Raw genomic sequence first — 26,594 nt, 5'->3', positions numbered from 1 at the left:
TTATGATTATGGCAGTATTCATCAATATTTTTTTTTTAATATTTGTTTGATAATATAACATTTAAACTAATTTTTAAAGGTTAAGATATCGTTTTATAAAAAATTAAGATCTGTTCAGTAAAATTAACTGTTATGACAACTGTTAACTGTTTTAGTAACTTTTAGCTGTTAACTGTTTGAGTAGTTTTCATAAAACAGTAAAAGCTAAACATTACATTCATTTAACTTTTTATAAAACACTATCTTAATTTCTAAGAGTTAATTAAAACGCACGCGTTAACTTTTCATAAAATACTACCTTAACCCTAAAAGCTAGTTGAAACGCTATGTTACCAAACACTATAAAAAATAGCATTTAAATTTTCGACCGGTCAAACGCTAAAAGCTACCTAAAAAAACTATTACCAAACACAGCCTTAACCAATATAACGATTAGTTTTTAGCATTTTATAAAAAACTAATCTTCAATATATTTTGGAAAAAAAAAAAATTGAAGCTAGTGTGAAATTATACATGTCTAATAACAGTGGAGCGAGGGAAGATGATAAAAAAAAAGTCACCAATAGAAATAGAGAAAAAGGTGAGAGAAAGGCAGCATTTACATATAGAACTGAAGGAGGGGGCAATGAAGCAGCGAAAGCAGAGAGTGGGGAAGAGGCAGCCAAGGAGAGAGATCGCCGTCGATAGAGCCAAAAGAGAATTCCATATAGAAGCCATTGGAAATTCCTAATCTACATTGGTTTCGTTGACAACAATTTTTCTAATAGTTTTTAGCGTTAAATAATAACATAGCATTTCAACCATATTAACGTTTAGACTTAATTTAAAGTAGTATTTTATAAAAAATTAATCCTTGCAATATTTAGTTTTTAGCGATTTATAAATAATTACTCAAATAACTAAACTTATTAACACCTAACAGCTTAGCTACCAAAGCTATTAAAACAACTAATAAAACAACTAATTATGCTGTACAGACCCATTGTTTAATAGTCTGATTAAATTGTTACCAAGCACACCATTAGCTGGCTTTTTTATTTTTTTGTGTAGTACGTGGAAAAAAAATTAATACAGAAAGGTGTTTTCTTATGCAAATCAGGCACAAAAGAACCAATCAATTAAAATGAAGAATTTTTTACAGCATACAATTAGGCAAATTTAAAAAACTATGCCTAAGATGAGCAACTAGATTAGTGGAAGCCCAAAATACAATAAGAAAGGTGCATATTCTTTCTTCTTCACCATGGCAAACACACACACATACATTCACTCACTATCAAAACCTGATTATACTCGCTTTGTTAGTTTATATTTAGTTCTATACTTGATCATCTGGTCCACCAAGCATGACCTGCCATTGCACCATTTTATAGGTTAAAAAATCTTAATTTGAAAAAGAGAGAAAAAAAAAAGTGATAAACCTTAAAAAGAAAGGTTACTGATTAGAGTATCTTTTCCATAATTTATAGCTTATTTGTGTTACAAATTCATAACCTTCATAAACATTAGCTGTAGACAAAATAAAAAATAAAAATAATAACAATAAAAGAAAGGAAAAGGAAAGTCCATTTGAAAAGCTTCAACAAATGTCTCATACTTTTCCAAAATATTTGAGGAGGAGAGTTTTTAGCAAAATATTTGATAACGTTCTTTTGATCTACCTTAGTAAGATGCATGAACACAGACAAAACTTTTCATGCTTAACAAAGTCATCTCACCATATAAGAAGTTCAGAAAATTATCACTCACATTGCAATCATGAGCATATTTCCTGGCAAGCATTATCGCTGCATTCCTTTCTCGTTCTGATTCAAATGTCAACACAAATGAAAGGCCTTTCCTCGGTTGCCAAAACAATGCCTTTGCTGCGGTATTGCAATCAGCTCGAACCCCACATAACTGTAGGTCAGAAAAGTGTACGTGTAAGGAATTCTTATTGGGGAAATTATGCTGATAAAATAAACTAACCACGTTAATTTCAAGACTGAAGGAAATAAGCACATATTTCTTTCTCTTTTTTTTTCCTCTCAATCAGGAGATCATTAAACCTTCAACTAAAAGATAGCCAGTTCACCCAGTTCAGCGGACGAAGGAGAAAAAATGAAGGAAAAAAAAAAGTGGGGTGAAGGAGCCTTAAAGCAAAGCAGCCATCAAAACTTTTCTTAGTCAAGGACCAAAAGACTGTCCAATTCAAATTGACACTTAACAAACTCAAATTTATTCAATGTTCAATGTACCCATAAAATTCTTAGCTTGTCAATCACCTCCATTTTACACAAGTATTAGTCCAAGCAAAACAGTTACCTGCATAGATGCGGAATAAATATCTCGAGCCTTTGTAATCCACCCTCTGCAAAGCTTTATCCTCATTTTTCCCACGTTAAATATATGAACCGAATGTGATGGATTATCTTGTCCATTCATTTGAGAAATAACTACCTATATAGCACAATATCAAATTACCCAATTAAGTAAGAAGCACGGAATCTTTCATGAAACAAATGATAGATAAATAAAATTTCAGGAAGAGTCAAAAAGAAGGAAAGACATGGCAACTGTGCACTCTAGTAACTGCAATCAGGTCAAAGATAATTGCTGACACAAAGAACCACATCCATGAAGCCCAGGTTCATGATGCAAAGGTCAAGATTGTAGATTTAGGTGAAACAACCCCATAACTTTTACATGAACCAAAAATTGTACCATGGGGGTGCTAACATTCAAAAACACAGATGGCAGCAATCGAGCAAAGAAAAATAGCAGTCAAAAGATGTTACAACTTTCTTAGTAACCAATTAATAAACCATCACAAAAACCTGAATGAACACTGTTTAGAAATGGTGATATAATATTGTCCGTCAAAACCAGTTCAAAAATGCTTAATACTTTGAAACTTAAACTTCAAATAAATCTTTCCTTTTTTCCTTTTTCTCTTTTTTTGACAAGTCAATTAACTTAGTCACCCTACAAGAGAACTTGCAACAATTTGTTTTTACTCCACATCATAAGAAATGTAAGCTTGGAAAAGCTTTCAGTAAACAATAATCAGACAATCAAATTAACAATAAGTTTTTGTTTCTTAGGGAAGGAAGTATTTGCCTGTGACAATTAGAAAACATGGCAAAACATATAGCCAAATGTCAACATTCTTCCAATTACATTTGGAACCTGGCAATAAGTTATGGTTCTAGGAACCTGGTAACCTGCAGCACCCCAACTTAGAGTGTATCCCAAAATAATTAACACTCTCATTAAAGAGTTTTGTACAAGATAATAAAATCATATTGATGAAGTCCTCCAGAATTAGATCCTTGAAAATGAGCTAACTAATTAGTCTGAGGCAAACAAAATTGATACTTGGATTCTGAGATAGAAAGTAGAAAACTAGAGTCATTCTTGAAAAGTTGAAAATGGACTAATTATTCAAAAGGTACAAACTGCAAATCTAGCGTCTTTAATAGTGGCAACCACAAGATAAGATGGTAAGGCACTGCTCACCCTAAAAAGTTGTTAAAGATGGTGGTGTTACCATCAATTACGGGGCTGTTAAAAATATTGGTAGATAAACATGCAGTATGGCAGTTGTGTTTAGATGTTGAATGCAAAGGTGTAGTGGTTGTTATGACAAAGATGGAGGTGGTGTAGTGATTGTTATGACAAAGGTGGATTTGTAATGGTGTCAGAATCGAAAGCCATAACATTTCTAATCTAAGCATTCTGACTAAGTTGAACATAATACCCTCCAGAACTAGGCAAAAATTTAAAATCTACGATGTTGTTAAGACTAAATCAATTTAATTTGGAAAGTATATTATAAAGAGTGTTTCCAGCATATGAAACTTTCCACTTCGCAAGGGTGAAAAGAGGATTATTTATTGTAATAAAAATAAAAATATCATAATTTGCTACCACTAGCATTCACATATTGATGGAAAACAAATAGAAAAATGAAGTGGGGATTGTTGACTTGGGTATAGACTAATTAGGAGAAATTTATTCTTGCCTTGTCTATTTTCCTATTGAAAATTAGATTTGTCTTCCTATTTAGAATTGTATACTTGTATTAAATAGGATGTGTTGATGTCATTGAATATACAGAAATCAATAAACAATTTTCTCCATAATCTCTAAAAATCAACTTGGTAACAGAGCTTGATTCGGAAGTTGTAGAAACTGAGTTTTCAGGGCGCAGGGCACCGGATCGTATTTGTGCTATTAAAGGGTTTTTGGGTGGAGGTGAAGTACAACACCCCTAGAAAGAAGCCCAGCTGCCGGCGACTCACTCATCAAAATCCGGTGATCGTCTGACCAAGCGTGTGATCTCACATGCCTGAAGTAATATCCGGCCTCTCTTCCACGCGCCGGCGCATGGCACCTATTTCTGGCAACTGGTCTTGACGCGACTTCTTCCGATCGACTTCCCTCACTCCGGCGATTCTATTTCAGGCTCCAAAGTTGACTTTCGTTCAGGTTTCAGTTAATCCCTTTTTATTTGAACAACAACCTACTGTTTCTTTCAACTTTTTTGACTCCTCTCCTTTTGTTTAGTTGAACATAGGTGATATAAAAAAGACCGGTGAAAATAATGAAACCACTAAAATCAAATCCAGTTTTTCTAATGATAATCTCTTTGCAAATCAGTCCCATAAAGCTTGATGGCACTAATTTCCTTGCTTGGTCAAGGTCTTGTCTCTTATTTATTAAAGCTAGAGGACTTCAGGGATACCTTATTGGAACTAAAATCCAACCTGAAACAACCAGTCCAATGTTTGATAAATGGGATTCTGAAAATTCTCGTCATGTCTTGGCTTATTAATTCCATGCAACTTCAGATTTCTAGTGGATATTTGATGCTGGATGCTGTAGAAATAATTTGGAAGATTGTTTCCCAAACTTATTCTCAACATAGGAATGATGCACAAGTATATGAAGTTCGAAACAAAGCAAAGGTGAGATGACCATTGATCAATATTATACTGAATTAAATAGTTTGTGGTAGAAACTTGATTACTATGAAGATTATCATCCCATGTGAGGCTGATGTGGTATATCAGAGGAAAGTCGAGAAGGGGTGTATATATGATTTTCTTACAAGTTTGAACACTGAATATTGATTCAAATCTTGGGAAAAGACCCTATGCCTTCGTTGCAACAGACATATTCCTATGTTCAACATGAAGAAAGCCAGAGAATTGTCGTGCTTACTATTGCTTTTGTTGAGAAATCCGGACTTCATGCTTCTCAGCCTGCACAAAATCCTCAAATTTCTTCCAATAAAGACCAGTTAGTGTGTGATTACTTTGGAAAGCCAAGACATACTAAAGAATCATGTTGGAAATTGCATGGACGACCAACTAGGGGTCGTGGTGGTAAAAGGATGAGTTCCTCTAGACTTGTTGCACACCAAGCTGAAAAAGTAGTAGTACCTGAAGCATCATCTGCTGAGAGTTTCTCTATTGAAGAGGTACAATCACTAAAGCGTCTTTTGTCAAAATTCGAGTCTTCATCCACCTCCGCTTCTTCCAATTTTGTGCAATCAAGTATGGCCCTTCTTGCTAATTCTATTGATGATGACTCGTGGGTTATAGATTCAAGAGCAAACAAACATATGATAGGCTCTTCTGATAAATTCATAACCTATTCATCTTGTTTTGGCAAAGAATCTGTTCGCATTGCAAATGGTTCTTTTGCACCTATTGGCACAGGTTCTATTAAGTGTACACCGGCCATTGATTTAACTTATGTCCTTCATATACCCAGTTTTCCTGTAAACCTTTTTGTCAATGCTATTACAAAAGCCCTGAATTGCAAAGTTGAATTTTTTTTCTACTCATTGTGTTTTGAAGGATCTGAGAACAGGGAAAACGACTGATTTTGGTAGATTGCATGATGGCTTATATCTTCTGGAAAAGAGCTATAAATCTTGCTTTAAATCTTTTCATAATATGATTAGTACATAATTTAATGAAGGTTAAAATTTTGAGAACTAATAACGGAACTGAGTATGTGAATAGCATGTTTCAGGCTTACTTAGACTCTCATAGAATCATACATCAAACTAACTATGTGAATACTAGTGCTCAAAATGGGCTGTCTGAGAGGAAAAATAGGCATCTACTTGAGGTAGCTAGATCCCTTTTATTCACCATGAATGTTCCCAAGCCTTATTGGGGAGATGCAGTGCTCTCTGCAGCTTATCTTATTAATAGAATGCCTCTTAGAACACTCAATTTCAAAAGTCCTATAGTTGCTTTACAAGGTAGTACCTCATATATTGTTCCTCCAAAAGTATTTGGTTGTGTTTGTTTTGTTCATCACAGGCATAGAGGCAAGTTGGAACCTAGAGCTCTGAAATGTGTGTTTGTTGGTTACTCTGCTACTCAAAAGGGGTATAAGTGTTATCATCCCCCTTCCTGCAAATGCTTTGCAAGTATGGATGTGACCTTTAGAAGTCTGAGCCTTATTTCTCCCAAACTCCTCTTCATGGGAAGATTAGGTTAGAAGAGGAGTCCCCATTAGCTCCTATATCAATATCTGTTCCTGAACAATTTGTGAATATAAGCACTAGTGATGAGCGAGAACCTAAAAAGGGTAGACTTGATAGGCCAAATTTAAAGAGGCACAGTCGAAGAGAGAAGGTTCATGTCATCACACATGATACACCTGGTCAATCGTCATCTTTGCAATCAGATCTTGAAAATCTGTGTGGTGAGTCCTCTATAACTCCGAGTTCTAATTCTGATGCAATTCCTTCTGTTGATATTTCTGACTCTGACCCTATAGTTGTTAATGTCGATCTTCCCGTTGCTCTCAGAAAAGGGGGTTAGAACTTGTACCAAACATCCTATATCCCAATTTGTTTATTACGACTCTTTATCACCTTCCTATAGAGCCTTTGTGTTGTCTGTTTCTTCTATTCCACAGAATTGGTAGGAAGCATATCAGGATCCAAAATGGAAAGCAACAATGGTGGAGGAGATGAAAGATTTGGCAAAGAATGAAACTTGGGAACTTGTTACCCCTTCATTAGGGAAGAAACCAGTGGATGCAAATGGGTATTCACGATAAAACACAATGCAGATGGCACAGTTGAAAGATACAAAGCCAGATTGGTAGCAAAGAGATTTACTCAGACCTATGGATTGAGCAATCAGGAGACTTTTGTTCCAGTTGCAAAGATGAACACCATTATAGTCATGTTGACCTGTGCAACCAACTTGGAATGGGGCTTGCATTAATTTGATGTCAAAAATGCTTTTTTGCATGGTGATCTAAAAGAAGTATACATGGCTATTCCTCCAGGCTTTGATAATGAGAAAACCAAAGGTAAGATTTGTAGATTGAAGAAGGCATTGTATGGGTTGAAACAATCACCTAGAGCATGGTTCGATAGATTCAGTAAGGCCATGATTTCCTTTGGGTATTCTCAAAGTAATGTTGATCATAGCTTGTTTATCAAACATTGTAATAGTAAGATCACTTTATTAATTGTCTATGTTGATGATATGGTTGTGACTAGAGATGATGAAGAAGAGATTGCTCGCTTAAAAAAGTTGTTGGCTTAGGAGTTTGAGATGACTTAGGGAGTCTGAGATACTTTCTGGGTATAGAAGTTGCTAGATCGGATAAAGGGATCTTTCTCTCTCAAAGGAAATATATCATGGATCTCTTAAAAGAAACTGGCATGTTGGGTTTTGGCATGTTGGGTTCTAAACCAGCTGATTCTGCCATTGAAATTAATCACAAATTGCAAGCAGTAATGGGAGAATCGGTTGACTTGGGTCAATATCAGAGATTGGTAGGCAGATTGATTTGTCTCTCACATATTAGGCCTGATATAGCATATGTTGTAAGTCTAGTTAGTCAATATATGCATGATCCACGTAGTTCTCATCTTGACGCTGTCTTTCGCATTTTAAGATATCTAACGTCTGCGCCTGGAAGAGGTCTACTTATCTCTAAGCAGGTTCAGCTAAAAATTGAAGCCTTTTCTAATGCTGATTGGGCTAGATCTCCAAATGATAGTAGGTCAATTTCTAGTTATTGTACCTTTGTTGGAGGAAACTTAGTTACTTGAAGAAGTAAAAAGCAGACTGTAGTGGCACGTTCGATTGCAGAAGTGGAATATAGAGCCATGGCTCAAGGGGTCCGTGAACTGTTATGGCTAAGGAAGATAATGGAAGAATTGCAAATGTTCAAAGGAGAAGATTCAACTTTGTTTTGCGAACAAGGCCGCCATTAGTATTGCCCAAAATCCAATTCAGCATGATTGGACAAAGCAAATAGAGATTGATAGACGTTTTATAAAAGAAAAAATCATCCAAGGTGTTTTGAAACTTACTCATGTGACTTCAGAGAATCAGATTGCAAATGTTCTTATTAAAAGGCTTAATAGCAAACAGTTCCATAATTTGGTTTGCAAGTTGGACATGTACAATATCTATGCACCAACTTGAGGGGGAATGTTGACTTGTGTATAGACTAATTAGAAGAAATTTATTCTTGCCTCATCTATTTTTCCTACTTAGAATTAGATGTGTTTTCCTATTTAGAATTGTATACTAGTATATAAATAGGATGAATTGATGTCATTGAATATACAGAAATCAATAAACAATTTTCTCCATAATCTCTAAAATCAACTGGAATAGTTTACAGCAGATTCTGGAATCAAACTTTCTGTTGCACCCTAAAGACGGGATCCAATTCATAACGAAAAAGAAGATAAAAAGAACAGATTGGGGAGGAAGAAGAAAAAGGGGAGATAAGGATAGCCTAAATTTAAATGGGTATTTATTCAAATGTAATGAACAGAGATCAACAAGATCCCAATTCCAAAAACTTGTTTGAGGCATAGTTGTGCCAAAAAATATATAAAACCGTGATTAGCATGATTGCTTATGATTCAATCACATACCACGTATAAAGTCTGAACATGTAAAGATCAAAATTTTAAGTGTAATGAATATTGATGTTGATGTTATCTGTGTGCTTTGTGCATGCATACACAAATTAAAGTCTAACCATAGAAACAACGAGCATGGAGCTACATACATTAAATTCCGAGCTAGATTTTCGCAAAAGTGTCTCTACATAGCTTCCCAATCCTGCAGCTGTTGAAAGCAATTTTATGAGCATTCTTCTCATGTTCTCTATTTATTTTTATAGCGTAGGAAGCACAAAAGTATTGGAGGAACCTAATTTTTGCAATCTCGTTCAGACTATAAGAAAATAGTTGAAAAAAATAAAAAAAAAATTGCAAATATGGATATTAACACAATTCATATTTTGTTGTCAACACTAACCTGTTTCAATGGGACCATCAGTCGTCACACTGGCTTTATGACCATCTGAAATGATTTCTGCTTGCAATATCCGTCCAACATCAAGCGGTTCAGGAGCATAAATGCATTTATTGGCACCTGTTGAATCAAAAATTAAATCACAAGAGATAGAGCTGGATGCAAGATAACAAATCTAAAAAGTTCGTGGAAATAAAAATTCAGTTCTGGATTTTCTGGAATCCAATGAGATGAAAATTGCAGTAAATTAAAAATAGAATAACAAATGACACTTGTTTAACTAGAGAAAGTATGCTGCGTATGTCATCATTGGAGTATAATATAGGATTTGGATTTTCAGCCCTTAAAACTAGTTGATGTACATAACTTAACCAAGCCAATGCCAAGATGCAAAATAAGTTTTAGTCCAAATAAAATCACAGAAAAGTACTTCCCAAAACCATAAATTTTTTCAATACATGCCCTTTTTCTTGTGCATGTGCACATGCATGTTGGAGAACATGGAGTTGGCAAACAGCTAAAAGTCAAAGTACGTATTTTTAGAGCAATGAAGTTTGCAAGATTTTAAAACAAATCATATTCGATATTACTATCCATGGGATTAAATGCATTTCATTTTCAACAAAAAGCAGATCAATATTCTATTGTGCATTGGCCTTAAGTAAGTCCTTCATAAGATTTGCAATGTTATAGGACTCTAAGTTTGACAAATATTACTAACAAATACATTTGGAAACCCACTAGAAAGAAAAATGAACATATAGCTGACACCTTTTCTCATTTTACTTTTATTTTTACTCTCAAGTGATTCTCTCTCTCTCTCTCTCTCTCTCTCTTTAAATCTATCACATTTCTTTCTATCTTCATCTCTTCATGCATCACTTTTTCCTAGAGAGATTCTTGCAACCAGCTGACTGGTTTGAGAAGAGACTTGCGTATACACATGGTGTGGCTGCAAGTTCAATGGTCAGAATATTCTTCCTTTTCTTTGGAATTATTCCTAGTATCATCCTTCTTTCCAAACAAATTTTATTTCTTGTCATCTCCTACTTGCTCTCTTCTAAGCCTATTTCCTCTTTCTCAATCTGTTTTTCCCCCTCTCCAAAAATAAACTTATATTAAAAACAAAAGGATCTTTGTTTTCATTCTATTTTCAGCAAAATGACTTCAACAGTATTACACATGCTATGCAATGTTGTTGTCTTAAAATGAACAGCTACACTGTATTTCATGCATGCAGATTAAAGACTTGAAGAGATAGAGAAGTTTACTGGAAAGCTAATTTTGATAATATTCTTAAGTGGAATAGCCTTATATGCAGCAATTTTTTAGCGAAGTAACTTAGATTTCATGCTAGGATATTGCCATTGTTGGTAAATTTTGGTTTAACTTTCAGGTGGGTTATATTGTCGGCCTTGGCGACAGACATGCCATGGATATCTTGATTGATTAAACCAAAGCAGAAGTTGTTCACATAGATCTTGGTGTTGCTTTTGAACAAGGCTTGATGCTCAAGACAGCAGAGTGGATTTGTTTCCCTTTTAGCTTTGTTTAGTTTGTTGATAAAGCTTTGATGTCTACTCTTATTGCTGTCACCTGCTTTGGACCAACTTTGGCAGGTTCCATTTGGACTGACAAGAGACATAATTGACGGCATGGGGGTTGCTGGAGTGGAAGGAGTTTTCAGAAAATGCTGTGAGGAAACTTTTGCTGTTAAAGCCTAAAGCATAATCTGGACTACACTTATCCTATAGTGAATTCCAAAACAAGCAACAAACTTGAATACTCTCTCCATCCACAAATTATAGTCTTTCATTTTGGCATGGAGATTGAGAAAATTTATTTGAAGAACAACTTTACCCTCATATATTATTTAATATTTAGCGAAAAAACTAGCACAAAAATCAATGAGGATCATTGGAGGATATTATTGGCAAAACAATGTTGCGCAAAAAGGAAATAAGGATTATTGTTTGTGGACAAAGGGAGTATTGAGTATTTGCCAAGAAAGCACTATGTTTCAGGAAGCGCGTCCTTAACATGAATCCATTATTTCACAACAAAAAAAAAAAAAAAAAAAAAAAAAAAAAAAAAAAAAACCATACAAAACCATTAGAAGTGTCTTTTCTGAAAATATAGCCTTTGACCTTATTGAACTGAGATTAGTTTAATCAGAGGCTGTGTAAGTTATGATATTTTATGGCCAAGAGGACAAATTTTTTTAAAAAGCTACGAACGTAAGAATACCTGAAATAACTTCTTTTTGGCTGCCATCAGATGATACACGATACCACTGAATTGAACACTTTGAAAGCGGTGGTGCAGACACATCTGATTTAGGACGAAGTTGCAGACATGAACCTAGAGTTTCAGAACCATCCAGGGCATATGGAGAGGATCTATTCTCCTCAGCTCTCTTGCTCTTTGCCAGCTGAAAGGATAAGGGCATTAATAATGCAAGACAATAACAATGCGTGATTAACTGAACATGCTCATCAAATGTCAGGAAATAGCGACAGGCAAAATTCAGAGAAATACAGAAAGCAAAAAACTTAATGAAAGAACCGAGTGCCTATGTATACAGTAAGAATATGCTCTCAACTTCTGGGAAGGCTTGACCAGCTCAACAGCCAAAGCATAAATTACATCATACATGTTTCAAATGGGTTGCAAACGTGCAAACATCACCATCTATAGCATGCAACATAATGGAGAAATATGAATTTGTCAATTATTAACCAGCTGTCTCAGCTAAGTGTCATAAATTTCAGCTTAATTCCATAAAACAAGTTCTGAATTCAAAAATCTTTGTTATCAAATTGAGGGAAAATCTTGACTAAGATAACATTTCTGTCTCAAGTCATTAAATTTAATGTGATTCCCAGGAACGTCAACCTATCAGCAAAAAATATGTTCTAAAAATCACAGATAGTTGATGGAGGAAATCGTTTATTTTAATTAAAAGGTCTACTAATTCAGCTTTTTGAATATTTCATGCCACAAAGCTTGGGCAGAATAATTGTTCCAGATGTAATAATTTTCTATTAATAATTTATTACATTCTGCCCTCTACTTATTTAATAAGTGCAAACCCATCAAGATCCAAGACCTATCATTGGTATCCAGCCAAGTCCAAGAGCAAATTATCAAAGCTAATTTTGGTCTTTCAATCACAAATCATAGCATACTAATATCCAAGAAATATATACTACTGCATTAAGACTGAGGAAAAGTATAAGAAAAAAGATAGTTCACCAAAGATTAGAAGAAATGCAATTAGATGTATTCTAGCCTTATGAAGTTAAGGAATAAATAGTTATGAAAGGTACATCATGCCTATCAAGTCACTGAAAATAGTTATCAAAGTCATGTGCCTAAAGAAGCAAACCTGAATAAATGAAGTTAAGGAATAAATATTCACAAATAGCTTAACTAACCTCCTTCTGAAGTTTAACTGAAACAATTGATTTCTCCCGAATCTGTTTTCTCAGTGCAAGAAGTTCATGCTCCATGTCCATCACCTATAATAATTGCAATTTACCAGTAAGGAGAAAAGATGTCATCACATCATTACAACTAAAAATACTTCGAAGTTTCGCACATAAACTTCCTCAGAAAAATAAGGTATGAACCCCAAAGAAAAAGTAGAGAGAGAGAGAGAGAGACGAAGAAGAAGAAGAAGAAGAAGAAGAATTCAGGAAATGTGATGACAAGAACCAAGAAGTATTGCACAAGCAAATTATTTGCCAACAACAGCTTCTTCCCCCACCACAAAACAAAAGGCGAGAGATCAGAAGCAAATGAAATATGAAAAGAAGAAAAGCATTCCTTTTAAATGAATTAAAATAGTCTAAACTTGATTAGATGACTATATTAAAATTTAACAGGATATTAATTAATTTAAGAAACTTTTTCCCTGTTATATGCAAGATTTGCTTCCATCCCTCTATAATCTAAATGAGTTAAAATATGTAAGGTTTGGAAGTCTACTTAGTTCAGTGAAATTTTCCTCTTTCTCATATGGATGCCAATGTATCTCTGCACAACAGGATAATAAGCCAGATCCTCAAACAGCCTGTACAAATCTAGGAAAAGAATAATGATGTACCTTGCTTGGCTGATGCAATAATTTAATTCTTCTAGCTTCCTGAACTTCCTCAATTAGTTCCTCCACATCCTGCCATAGCATCAATTTCATTGAAAGATAATCTCAGCACATAATTGAAAGGCATACCATATTGCAGGACTGGAAGACAAGGTGAAACTCTTAACAAAGAAATTGAAAAAATAAATAAATAAATAAAGATTGAAGCTTCCTGCTTCCATAATAAAGGATCATAATACTTTGACAGTAACCATCGAAGTCCTTTTCTATGGAACCCTTCATTTAGTGTACAGCTTTATTTTATGCATTTCCGTTGCAGTTCTTTCTGTATGATGCATACCCAGTATAAGCACAAACAAAATGAATTTTAACCCAGCAAATGACTAACTATTCGATAATATCTACAAGTTCCACCTCACTACTTAAAAAGCATTAACTTCAAATTTCAGAAACCGTATTGGTAAAAGTCTGGAATTTTTTTCCCTCTCTTGACATCGGTCATCACTTTCGATCTTATCTTGATTGAGTATCAACTAAAGTTCTAGTTTACCACAATACAGATGAAGAATAACGTTTCCCTCATTTTTAAGTTATTGAGAAAATATTGGATGCATATCAGAGCCATATTCCTGAGTATTAGGTTTAATTAGCTAAGTTAAATCAGATAAAGTGATATGTGCATTAATACGAACAAAGATCATTCACTTTTGGTTATAAATGAGAAAAAAGTAAAGTCACCTAATCAATGATTATGGAAAGATTAATAAAAATCAATAACAAAAAGACTCACAGGAGCATGGTTTTTGGAATTCTGAGCATTCTTTTCTTCCTCCTCCAAAGCCTCTCCAAACCTCTGTACAACTGCCCTGGCACTTTCAATTTCAGCACAAGCAAAAGATTTTTCTTGGTTGACCAACTTTTTAGCATCTTCAGAAGCCTGTAGATAAAATTAAACGCTCATATTTGCTAATGAAATAGGAGGCAAGAAAAGTTGCATCAGAAGTTAGCCAACTGAATGGTGATAATTAGGAATGTCATCGCATGAGACATTATGCAGCAGTTACCAAAAGCAATTATTATTTGGAGAGAAATTTTATTTTAACAGACGAACCACAGTATAGACACAATCCAAAATTTCTTTTCTATATCATTAGAGCATTTAACGCAAAAGATATTAATATTTTAGATTATAGTTATAAAAAATAATATTGAACTCCAAAACATACTGAATGCATAATTCCATTAACATTTGCAAGAAATTAACGTAAAAATATGAATAACTACATAATATATCTAACAGAGGAGTATTCAATTGAAGAATCTAGTTTACAATACTCATTCCTTCTATTTCTTTCTTTTCCAATAAAGCAAAGTTATAGCATAATTAACAGACCTGCTTAAGAAAGTTGGCCAGCTTTTTCACTTCAAACTTCTCTTGAATTAATTCCCCTTCTTTCTGAGTTAATTTAACTGCTAGAGCCTCCACCTGTGCAAAATGTAATATTTGACGATGATTATCATTCTAAGTACAGAAAAGGGACCATAAATACATTCAACATTTTACATGCATTAGGAATTTCTCCCTCAGTTAAAATACGTGCTTCTGTGAGCCTAACTACACACACTTACATGCACACAGAATAACCAAGTGATCAAGATTAATGGCACAAAAGCGAAAAGTAAAGAACTATAAGCTACCTGAGGAATCTAATTAATATAAAGGCATAATATTCACATTGAAAAGATCAAACGTGTTACCATTTGCAACCACACTCAATGACTTATATTTTTCTAATAAAAGAATGCTAGTCATCCATCAACTATAGCAAAGGGGACATGTTCCTATCTGTGATATCTAAAGAAAATAAATGATTCAACAGAATGGCTATCAATATGCTAAAACATATCTATGTTGACCTCCCAAAGAAAACTAAAATCCCAGCATCTACAGAAATAAGGACCACACAAATAATGCCTCTCCTTCAGTATGCCAACTTGAAGCCATGAGCCTCAAGCATTCTCCAACTCTCATTGTTTCAAAACACAACATTATATGGCTGCCTCATAGAAACATTAACCTAGCCTTAAGCCTCCCTATACATGAAAACTTCAGGCATTTGAAAATGAATGATGCAGAGAAAATCATATTAATATTCTTGAGATGAGATTTTTTCCTTAACTCAGAACAAGATAGCATAGGACCTAAGACCAATTTTTGATTACTCTAGTTTACATGGACACCTGGACTAAGGCAAGGCTACTACAATGCCATATCACTGCTGTGAGATTAAATGATAGATGACCCAAACCCAGATTTATCAAACCAGCCAAATTCACCCTATAATCAAGGAAGGTTCATCATATGGAAAGGATTTCTATGTATAAATATAGCAACATATTCAAGGTGAGTGTTAAAGTTCTACTCAATGTCAAAGCTCAAATTTGTAGGTGAGGATTAAAAATAGGTTTTGTAAGTCTCACATGCCCTCTCATGTGAAAGCCCACTGAAGTTGTAGAATTATTAGAAGCATGGGCGATATTAACCTTTAGTTGAAATTTAACTAAAACTATCGAAATGCTCAAGATAATTCTTATGGAAGTCTTGGATATTCTGTCAAACAACCACTCAACTTAAAATTTCAAACTGTAGGTGAGGGGGGAAAATGATAAGTTGACAGCATTTGGCATTATTTACAATATGACTACAGTGAACTATTGAGCAAGAGGATACCCATTAATTGTGTTTAATGAAACTGCTATAGAAACTAGTGCATGAGGAAAGATAACAGTGAAGGGAAAGAAATGCTAACCATAGATATAGCTTTCTCTACATCCTCCTTGTTTCGCCCTGCCATACGTCCTCTTAAAGATTCCAATGCATCTCTGAGCTTTTTTAAAAGAACATGTCCTTCCAAAGAAGCCACCTCTCTAAGCTTTGCCTGAACGACAAGAAAGATGAATACTAATCATTTAGCCATTTATCCTCATCACTATGAGAAGACCATATGCTTTTAGGACTAGGGCTATAACATGCTAAACTGACATATTAAATAAGGGGAAAAAACCATGGCTCTCATTGAGCTAAGGAGAAAACCATGTTGACCATTGGAATGACATGTTCATAGATCCACAACAAACTAAAATAAAAATAAATAAATGATATAACTAAGAAGCAAAAAAGTTAAAAGTTTGAGAACCTCCTCAGCTAACTTAGCAGCAGAAGCCAAATTCTTGTCAAATTTACTAGCAAGATCACGAACTGAGAGGCGCTTGTGCTGATCTGACAGCTGCATAGTTTCTTGTTCAACAACCTCCTTTAAGGATGGACCTTTAGTATCCTCTTTGGGCTCTTCCAATATCTGATTGTCAGGGCCCAATTTATACCTTGGAAATTGATTAGAAGCAAAGCTCACATCAGCAGAAACTGGAAGAATTACTTCCATCCGCATCTTTTCTTCTATTTCAGGACTTATCTTTGTCATTGATTCAGATTAAATTCACTGTTTTCCACAAACCAAACAAAAGGGAAACCTCAACCATCAGATCTTTCATAATGCAAAAGTGAAATTATACAATCTAAATGTATGAAATTTCAATCTAATCAATTCACAGTAAGCCTCCAGCTGTTTATAAAACATCTTGTTGTGCAGCATGTTTTAAGAAGACAAGCAAAAGGTTTTGCCATTCTTGATCAACCAATGTTACTCATCACCCAAATGAAACAAAAAAACAAAACCCAAGAACGAAGGTATCATTTTGATATCAAGTAGAAGAAAGGAAATGGGAATTAAAAATGAAGAAATTAAAAGGCATTCCATGTATTAGTGTAAGCATGTAATGAATTTTGGTAATAGATGCAAATAATAAAAACTAGATTTCAACTAAATTGCAAACTAAAAGCCACATTGTTAACTTCTTTATTCACAGAAAAAAGTGTTCATCAATCTGCAATAACTTGTGGTCCAATGTTAGCAATGCAAAATTTGCCAAGCCGCTGTGATAATAAACACTAAAAGTGAAAATAAAAAAATAAAAAAAAAAAAAGATGAAAAAGGGAAAGCCATCCCAATAAAGCCTTCACAAAGTAATAAAGAAGTTAAATCAAAATCCATAGGATTTTTAAGTAAATCCATTCTTGCAAAGAGAATTACTCATGAAAATTTTATGTTTAACAAGTTCCTGGTTCTGAACTACATTTCAACAATATCAACCCACTTTACCAAATCTCTACATACCACAAATTCTTCATCAATCTCCACAAAATTTTTACCAAAAAAACAGTCAGCAAAAAAATAATTCCAACAATCTGACAGCTGTTAATCCCTCGACAACCCCCAAGCAAAAGAGTCCACTTTCTGATAATGACAATAAAGACAAAAGAAATTTACCCAAAAGCATAAAAAGGAAACACAAAACCTTAATGATTAAACAAAATGTTGAAAACCCAGATGAAGAAATTTCAGAAATGCAGCTAGAAAACAAGAGGTAGAAACAAAGACTTACATTCACCAGTCAATGTGTAACCAAAGCACAAAACAAAAATGTTAGAACCAGCACATGTAGAAGGATTGTCAAGCAGGCAGGTTGACAGAACAAGATTATAGAGAGAGAATGTGAATTAAGAAAGAGAAGGGCGTGGAGAAGAAGAATCTAAGGAATGGTTTTTGGGGTCTTTGCTTTTTTTAAAGTAGGACAGGGAGAAAGAGAGGCAGAGGGAGAGAGAGAAGAAAAAGCCTATGCTGGTACCACCACCTCTCTCTCTATTTCTCTTGTTTGGTGTTTCTAATGTCTAGCATCTCCTCTATCCCAACAACTTGAATGTTTTTATTACACTTCCTTTCTTCATTGTTTTAGTTTTTTGGATTGGTTTCCTTACTCCCACCATCATTGCAATTTCTGTTAAAAGATGTGTCTCTGGTCAAATAGTATAAAGGGAAAGCCTCTCTCTCACCATGCGCTGGTCCCACTTCTTACTGTTGGTCCCACCTTAGGGTTCTTACTGTGGCAGAAGGTTTGGCTGGCAGGTTGGCTTTGCCAAAAGTGAAGCACCCCTTAATTACGTGCTATTTACGTAGTTGCCACTGCTGTTTATTTTTTGTGTACCACATATCAGTAATCCGGATAATAGGAAATGCTTCGGGTCTTCTTGTACCATCCTTTCCGAAGGTCTTTCAGTCAAATCCTGTGCACGAAAAAGAAAAACACTCCCTGGCGTGTATTGTTCGGCCAAAGAATTTAAAATATAAAATTTATTTATAAATGAATATTCACTATTGATATATTTCTTTCATCCCCAAACCATAATTTAGTTCATCTTTTTTTGCATAATTTGTTTTAAAATATAGTCTATTTTTTTAATTATAGTTAATCCTTAAATTGTTTATTATACCCTTATTAAATTTTATTTTATTTTCAACGACTCTTGTCACTTTTTACTTATTATTTCAATATAATAATCATTTATGTGTTATTTAATATGAGTATAATAGAAATTATTTTTTAACCATAATAATTGTTAATTTTTTAATTTGTATGAGAATAGAAAATGGATTATCTTTTTGGGACTAAAAAAATAATTATTTTAAAATATGTAATTCAATTGAATTTCATATAATCATGCATGTATAAATTCCTAATTGAAAATCCATTTACTTTTATTTTCTAAAATATCCTTGCAACAGTAATTTCACAATATATATATATATATATATATATATATATATATATATATATAATTTTGAAACAAAAAATGTTTTATAAAAAAGCTAACTTGGTGTTTTTTTTTGAGTTTATTTGCATTCTTTTTTCCATTTTTTTAGAAATTTCTGAGTTTATTTATTATTTATTTATATTATGATTGAACCACTTACAAAATAACTTTTATTAATAACTTTTAAATTTCAAATCTTATATTTATATAATTGTTTAAAATAACAAAATATATCTTATCAATATCTTTTTAGTATTTAAAACTTTTTTTTACTTGGTTTGAAATTCAAAAATATATAATTTTAAAATTTTTGAATTTCATTTTTTTCTATATAAGCAAGCTAAGGTTGCAAAGCAGCTTACCAATTTGTTACACCTATCTTAATTTATGGGTTCGGTGCATATTAATTCTTTGTTCTTTACTTATGTAGTTTTGCACTATTTTCTTTCTGTTTCTTTTTTTCTTTTTATTTTCAAATATATTATTGTATTGTTGTTGAATCAACTTCTATTTCTATATATGTTGCTTTTATTTCAAGATGCATATGAAGATCAATAGAAAAACTCATAGAAAATTGTTGTTTATATACTTTCAGCGATGTAAATTGCTCTCTTTCATTTTTCTCTTTCTCTCAGCGCAAAGAACATTGAAAATTTCTTTCATAATTTATCTACAATCTCGAGTACTGTTCTTTTGCTCTATAATGGTTTCAAGAAGAGAAGCACAGAGAAAGTGAGAAGATGATAAAATAAGATTAGATTTTCATTTACTTTTGATTTATTTCCTTATTGAAGGAATTTATAGTGCAACCATGCTCATATTTTCATTTTTTTGCCATTGGTACGAAGTGAAAGGAATAAGTATTGATTTGCATATAATCATGAATCATCATGGAATTTTCTCTCCTTTTCTCTTTTAGCTCAAGTTGATTCTTATGTGTATGTATATGTGAGTGTGTATATGTGTGTGTGTGTGTGATAAGTCTTATGATAAACCATTTTTCATTATCAATGAAGGTAGTTACTTAATATTGCACACCACTAGGCAATTATTATTATTATTATCATTATTAGGCAACTTTACCTAAAAAATACTATGCAATTGTTATTAGATAAGTTTAAAAAAATGATCTATCAATATATGTACACTAAAATAATTTATTTTTTTGAATTGTATTGTTAAATTAAATTTAAAGTTCTTTAAATTAATTTTTAACTTTTCTGCAAATGGTCTATAATTCATTATTAATCTCAAAAAAATATATATTATATAATCTGGTAATAAAACAACCCATGTATTGCATGAACTTTCGCCTCGTTATATTTATATTATGCTATATATTTTTTATATTTTTATTAAATTATATAAAATAAAAATATTAATAAAATTATTGCATTTAATTTAGTGATAAATGTATATTTAACTTTAATCTCTTTTTCAATAGTAAAAAAATGCTAAAAATATTAAAAAAAAGATGAAAAATATTTAAATCAAAAACACAATAATAAGAAAATATTATTTTTAAAAAAAAATTATTAAATGGTTTTGGTCAAGTTTGATAAAATAAATAAGTTAAGCAAGTAAAAAAATTGAAAAATTGACTTGATAGAAGGAGAAAGATAATTTTATCATAAAAATTGGATTGTTTAGTTTTGTGGTGAATTGATAGAAGGAGAAGAGCTAATAGAGTGTTGACGCGTGTTTTTGTGCCCCCGCCTGATCCAATGATGATACGAGGATGTGGAATGAAAGGTTAATACCATCTAGAAGTCTTTTAATTTAAGGATTTAAATTAAACCAATTTTAGGTGTCTGACTGGGTCAGAGCTGCGCACGCAGCTATGAAGGTGCGTGACGGCACAATAGCTGCGTCACGCAGCTCGTATGAAACTCAGATTTGCATGTCGTCGTCAAGAATGATGACATGCCATTTTTTTATGCTAAACGACACGTAGTTGTGGTACAACAAGTGAGCTGCGTCACGCGTCTGACTAGTTCCGTCACGCAGCTAACGGCTGCGTGACGCAGCTATGCTTTGTTGCCCTACTTCTATAAATAGATCTTTTTCTCACGTTTGAAACAACTTCAGTGAGCGTTTTGAAAGCCCTAAAAACATATTGTGCGGCCACATTCTCCTCCAGAAGCTCTTTTGAGTTCATTTGAAGGAGAATTGCCATTAGATATCAATTTTAGGTGAATCAAACCAAAAAAAAGAGAGAAAATCAAGAGAGAAAAGAGTGAATATTTAAATCCTTGTTGACGAAGCTTCTGGATCGCCTTAACCATCGCATTAAAGCCATATACAATCCTTAATCTGAGGATTAGGTAATTCCTTTACACTTTTTATGTTTTTTTATTCATTGATTATTTATCTTGTTATTGTTTTAGTAGTTTAATCTTAATTGAATTATATTCTGTTTGTTTTTGGTCATTCGAGGTTGTCCTAAAATATATTTAAATAAAAAACGCTTTAAAACAGAGTTCGGACCAAAGCAGTTGCGTCACACAGCCAGTAGATCCGTAACGGATCTGGCAGTTGCGTGACGGAACTGTTCATGTCCAAAATTTCATTTCTTTACCCAGAACAGCTGCGTCACACAGCTATCGGGTCAGTCACGCAACTGTTCTTCCAAAGAACAGCTGCGTGACGCGACTGTTCTTCCAAAGAACAGCTGCGTGACGCGACTGTTCTTCCAAAGAACAGCTGCGTGACGCGACTGTTCTAGGGTTCCAGAAATAATTTTATTCTTTTGAAAAAAAAATAAATTTTGTACAAAATAAAATTTAATTTTTCCAATAAATCCGAAATGACCAATTATGAACAGATTGTAATTTGATTAAGTTTAGAATATTAAAACGTAATTATGCATGATTTTGGGTTTTCGGTTTTTGGGTTCAAATTTTTATTCGGGTAGAATGTATTTTTAGGTTCGGTTTTATAGCCCGCCTTGAACCATAAGGCAAGAGCGGGTCTTTTATTTATTTGATTTAACTGCTTTGGTTTGGATGATTTGGATGATTATGGATGCAATGATTGAATTTGATTGGGACGATTAATTAATTTTCCATATAAGAACTCGGTTCGATTCATTCGGGTTGGGTTTAAATAAATAAATAATTTTGCTTTTCTAACTAAAATAAATTAGAAATCGTAAGGTTAAAAGAGGTCGGTTTTTCCGGGCGTCGGCTTCCAACGGGCCGACGTACCCAATTCCCTTACCCAGAATCGCATTGGTGCGCCTGACCAGTTTTCTAAATAATTTGGCCTTGAATAAAGTCGGGTTTAAATGGAGTCATCTTTTTATAAAATTGGAAATGGTCCCATTTCCAAAATAATGGGTGGCGACTCAAAAATATTTTATAAGACTGATATATTGGCATCGTATCCAATAAAATATTTTGTCACCACTGTTCTTAATAAGATCATTTTCCATCAAAGCAAAAAGGTGACGTTTTTCGAGTCGCTCGGGGGCGGTGTGAAAACAGATTGGCGACTCCGCTGGGGATGCATCCACTAATCCCTGGTTATTTTTTAAATAACTAGTCGGTTGCAATTAAGAATTAACTCTAAAAACCTACGTTTTCTAAAATTGGAAATAAAAAATTGGTTAGAAAGCCGTAGGAAAATTCTTTAATCGTCCTTGTTTGTTTATTTGCTTTCCTTTATTTTTCTGAGTTCTTGCATCCATACTGCATTTCTTTCTTCTCACCACTTTCTACCCAAATTATCCCACGGTATCGTTGTTGACTTTGGAGGTGGATCCAGCCTAAACCTTGCGTTCTAGGCACATCCACCCGAGAATTAGTAATTTTACCAACCGCAAGCCTACTACCTTAAAAGGTGCATCAAAAGGAGTAGGCCCACGTGAAAGCCCGAATCCTGTTTGCGGAATCCGGACTTTGTAAGCCCAATGGACCAAAGCCCATGCATGTAGTTGAAAGCCCTAGTCACTTCTCCATAAGGAAAACCTGAGTCTGTTTTGCTGTTGTTCCGTCGCATTCATTCCGAGAGTTTATTTCGCCAATCTCAAAATCCCCTGCTGGTTGTCGAGAATAGACCAAATCCTAGAAAACAGATGTCGGAATTTCTACCAACAGAACTCGTGTGTGGGAGAGATAAGGTTGGAAGGCATGCATTTCCTAACTCCCATTCTGATAGGTGTTAATTTCATAATGTTTTTAATATAGTTTTTATTAGAATTTCAGTAAGTTTTTATTACTTTAATTTGATTTTAATTCACTTCTAGTATCATTGTGTTCAAAGCTCCCTTGATTCTTAACCCGCTTGATCTAAGAGAAAATTGTAGGAAATTGGCGCAGAAAAGAGCTTTACAATGCAAGAAACTTAGCTTCTAGCACGCCCAGGCCGTGCTAGAAGGCACAACCGTGCTAGAAGCTAAGGAAACCAAAGGAGAGACAGAAGAGAGCACGGCCAGGGTGGTGTCAAAAGGCACGGCCGTGCTACAAAGGGACCAGGGCGTGTCAAGCCTAGCACGCCCATAGCAATCCTAGGCAGACTTCCAGAAGAAAGCACGCCCTGCCTGTGCTTGGTAGCACGCCCGTGCTTCAGTGAATCATTAGCCCGTGCTGCCTAGCACACCCCGTGCTTCACTAGCCAGACTTCCAGATTAAAACACATCCAGCCCGTGCCATGAAGCACGCCCGTGCTGCGCAGGCGAAACCAGCGTGAACTAGATACGCAAATCAAGCTTTTTCTCACATGGGCCGACCTCGGGGAGTTTCCTAAACACACTAAACAAGACCTAGACCTATTTTGGGAGAAAAAGGAGTCGTAATCAAGAGGAAATCAAAAGCCTAAACAGTCATGATCTCCTACAAAGGATCTTTGCACTAAATAAGGATTCTATTTCCTAAAAGGAATCAAACTCACCTCCAGGAGCTCTATATAAAGAGGGAAACTTCTCATTGCTGGGGATCTCGTTTTTTTTGTGCAATTCTTTACATAACTCTCTCTCTCTGAAAGACTTCAAGCATCAAATAATTGTACCAAGAATCAAGGGAGCCATCCACATAGTTGTGATACAGTTTTTATTCTAAACTCTTCATCTTGTTTCTTTCTTTTATTATTGTCTTTAAATATGATGAATGATTCAAGTATGATTGAGTTTAATTTAATTATTATGTCCAGCTAAACTCTTATACTAGGGATTTGATGTAATTTAATTCGATTCCAGTTTATAATATTAGATTTATTTTTCTTTGTTCTCGTTATAAATTATTATTGTGCTTAATGCTTCCAGGCAGAAAATTTCCCCTGGATTGAGTTATCTCAATAATCACATTCGGGAGAAGGGTTATTGATATGAAAAAGATAATAATCTACTTGAGAATAATAACTTGATGCGGAAGCTATATGGTTTGACTCAAGGGGGGTTTTCATAAGTTAATAAAGTATTAAGTTGTGAACTCACAAAACAACCACAAAACCTAACGATCTGATTTATGTTTAATTTCACTATTAAAGATAGGTAATTAATCTGGATTAGAATAGCTAACAATAAATCGGGAGAGCTTGTTAGTAACTTTAGGGTTGTTTCTCCTACTTGAACAATTAAAGTTGATTAATGAACTAATAGATAAAGCTGGATAGAATTAAGTGAAATCAAATTCCCTAGTAGCTTAGTTCTCTGATTTCTTTTCACCTGAATTTTGTGTTGATCTCTTCTGTTTTTACTTTAAAGTTTATTTACCTTATAGCAATTTTCTCTTACCATCGTCTAAATAACAATAGGTTAACATAATTTTTGTAATTGATAAACAATCCATGTGGATACGATACTCTCTTACTCTATATTACTTGTTACGATTTCGTACACTTGCGAAAAACGCTGTCAAGTTTTTGGCACCGTTGCCGGGGATTGGCGTATTAATATCAATACGAATTACCCTATTGTTAATTTAGACACTCTTTTATTTAATTCCCTTTTAAGAAATGTTCTGTGAATACTCAAATTTTGAGACTCAAAAAGCCTGTTTTCCCAGACTGCAAACAGTCCGGCCGGACCAAAGGCTATTTTGGAAGTTCATCGGAAGTATACCAATATGGTACTCGAAACGTCCGGAAAATTACGAGGATCACGGAACTGGTCCCGGAATATTTTTTGGAGGTCTAGAACTCCCGAAAAAGCCTTTGGAATGAAAAAAAATAGAAAGGAGCACGGGTCGCCCTTGCAGGGCGAGCCCGCCCGGACCAGGCGGGCAGGCCCACCCATCAGGGCGGGCGCGCCCGCCCAGCCTGGGCGGGCAAGCCCGCCTGGCCCAGGTGGGCACGCCCGCCTTCGAGGGCGGGCACGCTCGCCTTCGGGTCCTTTTTTCCTATAAAAGGCAGCCCCGGTGCTCCGTTTTGACTCACTCAGTCTGTGTTGACGGACGCTCCTTCTCCCTACGCTCTTTGAGATTCTTTACTGCTTTCTTGCATTTTTTAATTTTAGTTTTATTTTATTGTTGTGATACTTGGTCACTTAAAATTAAATTAAAATTAATTCCCTTAACGAGGAGCTTAACCTGGAGTTAAGAAGCGGTCGACGATTAAATCAGGTACATGAACTGAACTCTGCCTATTTAATTTTAGCACTTCATGCATGCTTCTTTTCTACTCCTAATAATTCTACAACTGCATAAATGCATCCATGTCATCATTAGGCAAACAAATTGCCTCAATTAAATAAATTTAGGCTAAATGCCCGGTTAATTAATAATCGTGATATTAAAGCCTAAATCCGACAATATTGGCTTAAAATACCTAGTTAATTAATAGCTATGGTGTAATCGTCTTTATTTCAAACAAATCTGGCTTAAGTCCAATTAATTAATAATTGTGGCTAAAAGCCTTAATCGATCACGTTTTGGCAAAATGCCTTAAAATTAATCAATCTTTTGGCTAAAAGCCTTAAAATCAATCATTTTGGCGACAATCGCCTAAAATCAATCATTTTGGCAATCAAATTGCCTAAATCACTCTTTTTGGCTAAAAGCCTTAAAATCAATCATTTTAGGCGACAATCGCCTAAAATCGATCATTTTGGCAATCAAATTGCCTAAATCACTCTTTTTTGGCTAAAAGCCTTAAAATCAACCTTTTTTGGCAACAATTGCCTAAATCAAATCTTTTTGGCTAAAAGCCTTAAATCCACATTTTCGGCAGCACATGCCTAAAAATCAATCAATTCTTTGGCAAAATGCCTAAACAAAAATGCACGAAGCATACACACACTCATGCATTAAGCATACCCATTCAAAGCCCTTTTAAAAAGGCCTATCGAACTACGTCGACTTTGATCTTCCATTCGAACGGAAGTACGTAGGCACGTTTGGGATTTAACCCCGAGCGGCAAGTCAAAATCACATAAACATTTTTCATTAGGTCCAATTACTCCATCTTCCTTGCAAAGCATTCATTCATTTGGTTAGTTTATCAGCATGACATAGTCTCGGGATCCACCTCGAGTTCGTAGACC

At 34.3% G+C, this 26,594-nt stretch overlaps 1 protein-coding gene across 2 annotated transcripts; it reads right to left on the bottom strand.

The window, feature by feature from the left end:
- Positions 1-1,098: 1,098 nt before the first annotated feature.
- Positions 1,099-18,302, bottom strand: LOC105645023 (stomatal closure-related actin-binding protein 2). Of its 2 annotated transcripts, none has more exons than XM_012230524.4 (13): positions 17,911-18,302; positions 16,605-16,907; positions 16,218-16,346; positions 14,801-14,893; positions 14,198-14,344; positions 13,411-13,479; positions 12,740-12,823; positions 11,550-11,733; positions 9,306-9,422; positions 9,055-9,113; positions 2,305-2,439; positions 1,750-1,899; positions 1,099-1,351 (listed from the first exon to the last, which is right to left on the bottom strand). In XM_012230524.4, the coding sequence occupies exons 2-13, from the start codon at positions 16,887-16,889 to the stop codon at positions 1,319-1,321; spliced, it is 1,485 nt and encodes a 494-aa protein (XP_012085914.1). In that variant the 5' UTR covers positions 16,890-16,907; positions 17,911-18,302; the 3' UTR covers positions 1,099-1,318. The 2 variants fall into 2 exon arrangements, with proteins under 2 accessions (XP_012085914.1, XP_020539294.1); XM_020683635.3 differs by lacking the exon at positions 17,911-18,302 and adding an exon at positions 17,559-17,575.
- Between the last annotated feature and the right edge of the window lie 8,292 nt (positions 18,303-26,594).

The sequence above is a fragment of the Jatropha curcas genome, chromosome 2, assembly GCF_041381405.1.
Source record: "Jatropha curcas cultivar XTBG-Jc1 chromosome 2, XTBG_Jcur_1.0, whole genome shotgun sequence".
NCBI classification, from domain to species: domain Eukaryota; kingdom Viridiplantae; phylum Streptophyta; class Magnoliopsida; order Malpighiales; family Euphorbiaceae; genus Jatropha; species Jatropha curcas.
This window is presented reverse-complemented; position numbering and strand designations above follow the sequence as displayed.

Excerpts from the sequence above, each read along its gene's own strand:
- LOC105645023 (XM_012230524.4), bottom strand. The coding sequence starts at position 16,889 with ATGACAAAGATAAGTCCTGAAATAGAAGAAAAGATGCGGATGGAAGTA. Across the intron at positions 12,824-13,410 it reads TATTGCATCAGCCAAGCAAG|GTGATGGACATGGAGCATGA; the intron begins GTACATCATTAT and ends CAATTATTATAG. Across the intron at positions 9,423-11,549 it reads CCAAAAAGAAGTTATTTCAG|GTGCCAATAAATGCATTTAT; the intron begins GTATTCTTACGT and ends TTGATTCAACAG.